The sequence below is a fragment of the Hyperolius riggenbachi genome, chromosome 12 (genome assembly GCF_040937935.1).
Source record: "Hyperolius riggenbachi isolate aHypRig1 chromosome 12, aHypRig1.pri, whole genome shotgun sequence".
NCBI lineage: Eukaryota > Metazoa > Chordata > Amphibia > Anura > Hyperoliidae > Hyperolius > Hyperolius riggenbachi.
The window spans coordinates 125,660,047-125,662,546 of NC_090657.1; the positions used below are offsets into that span (position 1 = coordinate 125,660,047).

The window sequence follows — 2,500 nt, forward strand, 5'->3', positions numbered from 1 at the left end:
AGAAAATAAGTGCTACTATCATCAAAACGATAGCAGCACAAAACGTAATTTTTGAGGCACAAATGTAGCACTAACCAAACAAGATGGAATTTTTTATTTATTCTGATTGTAGGGGAAGGGGGACCAGCTCTACAGAGTCGGGAGAAGCTCTAGGCAAAAGCAGCCACTGACCCAAGCACCGACAGTGGCTTCTGGAGGAGGTGTGGCTCAGGCTGCCATTACCCCTTCTGACTGACGTCTATGGAAGAGGACTTGGCGCAGGCTGTTGCCCACCACCAGTTCCTTCTGGGAGGGTGTGTGGCTCACAATGACACTCACCTTTCCATCTACTGTTGTCCTTGAGAGGTTATTTTGCTGTTTCTCTCTCTCTCTCTCTCTGTGTGTTTTATGAGAGGGGATTGACTCACAGTGATCATGGGGTCAGGAGCCAATCAAAAAGGGCTCCCGTTAAACATGCTTAATGTTTATTTATACTTTCATATGTGCCTAAGATCGCATGAGCACCGAGTGCAGGATCAATCTAAAGCTGTACAAGGTCTGTGTTGTGGTCCACAGTGTACCATTCTTACCTCAGATCCAGATTCTGAAGAACTCGATGAAGAAGAGCTGGAGGAATCACTAGAAGAGTCAGAAGCAATTCCTGTGGATTCTTGCAAATCCACTGTATCTGCCAGAGCAGCCAGCTCAGGACGCTCCTGTTTCAAGATTCTGTGCGGAAAAAACATGGAAATGTCAGCATAAAAGGCCAAACACAAACTATCTGAGGCATACAGGTATATACCAAACAGTCCAAAGACTGTTCCTTTTTAAAGGAACAGCAATACTCTTTAGTCTTCAGAAGTACAAATTCTCCTCAATTGCAATCGTGAAATGTAGACAGGTTACAAACATGCATCTGTACACCTACCCTCAATCAGATGGTTATGCTTATCAGGAAGCAGTGCATGTCATTTAACAATAACAATCTTAACAGGTAAGACCAGGATTAGAAGACCACAATCTGTACAAAGCATAAAAAAAAAAAAGTATACATATATATATATATATATATATATATATATATATATATATATATATATATATATATATATATATATATATATACATATACATACATACATATACATATACATACATACATATACATATACATACATACATATATATATATATACATATATATATACATATATATATATACATATATATATATATATACATATACATATACTTATACATATATATATATATATATATATATATATATATATATACTAGGGATGGGACGAATCCACAATTTCTTCGAATCCGAATCCGGATCCGAATCTAAAAAGGTTCTCGAATATCTCGAACCTTTCGAATCCCGAATCTAACGAATCCTGCACATACGAATTGTGCGATCCGTGGTATAGTTGCCCGCAGTATAGGTAGCGAGGTAAAGGTGCCTTCAGTATAGCTAGCTAGGTATGGGTGCCTTCAATATTGGTAGCTTTCAGCATAGGTAGCAAGGTATATGGGCCTTCAGTATAGGTAGAAAGGTATATGGGCCTTCAGTATAGGTAGCAGGGTATATAGGCCTTCAGTATAGGTAGCAGGGTATATGTGCCTTCAGTATAGGTAGCAGGGTATATGTGCCTTCAGTATAGGTAGCAGGGTATATGGGCCTTCAGTATAGGTAGCAGGGTATATGGGCCTTCAGTATAGGTAGCAGGGTATATGGGCCTTCAGTATAGGTAGCAGGGTATAGGGGCCTTCAGTATAGATAGCAGGGTATATGTGCCTTCAGTATAGGTAGCAGGGTATATAGGCCTTCAGTATAGGTAGCAGGGTATATAGGCCTTCAGTATAGGTAGCAAGGTATATGTGCCTTCAGTATAGGTAGCAGGGTATATGGGCCTTCAGTATAGGTAGCAGGGTATATGGGCCTTCAGTATAGGTAGCAGGGTATATGGGCCTTCAGTATAGGTAGCAGGGTATATGGGCCTTCAGTATAGGTAGCAGGGTATATGGGCCTTCAGTATAGGTAGCAGGGTATATGGGCCTTCAGTATAGGTAGCAGGGTATAGGGGCCTTCAGTATAGGTAGCAGGGTATATGGGCCTTCAGTATAGGTAGCAGGGTATATAGAGGCCTTAAGTATAGGTAGGTATGTAGGTAGGTATAGGGGCCTTTAGGTAGGTAAAGGGACCTTCAGTATAGGTAGCAGGGTATAGGGCCTTCAGTATAGGTAACAGGGTATATAGAGGCCTTAAGTATAGGTAGGTATGTAGGTAGGTATAGGGGCCTTTAGGTAGGTAAAGGGACCTTCAGTATAGGTAGCAGGGTATAGGGCCTTAAGTATAGGTAGGTATGTAGGTAGGTAGGTATAGGGGCCTTTAGGTAGGTAGGTATAGGGGCCTTTAGGTAGGTAGGTAGGTACGTATAGGGGGCCTTTAGGTAGGTATAGTGGCCTGTAGGTAGGTAGGTAAGTATAGTGGCCGGTAGGTAGGTAGGTATAGTGT

The 2,500-nt window shown here is 41.4% G+C and overlaps 1 protein-coding gene across 1 annotated transcript in view; it reads right to left on the reverse strand.

Moving 5' to 3' along the window:
* The window catches only part of JMJD6 (jumonji domain containing 6, arginine demethylase and lysine hydroxylase), a 293,711-nt gene that overhangs the window by 33,568 nt on the left and 257,643 nt on the right, over positions 1-2,500 (reverse strand). Inside the window, exon 5 of the mRNA XM_068261994.1 lies at positions 570-708. Within this exon, the coding sequence (XP_068118095.1) occupies positions 570-708 (139 nt within the window). The remainder of the gene's footprint in view (positions 1-569; positions 709-2,500) is intronic.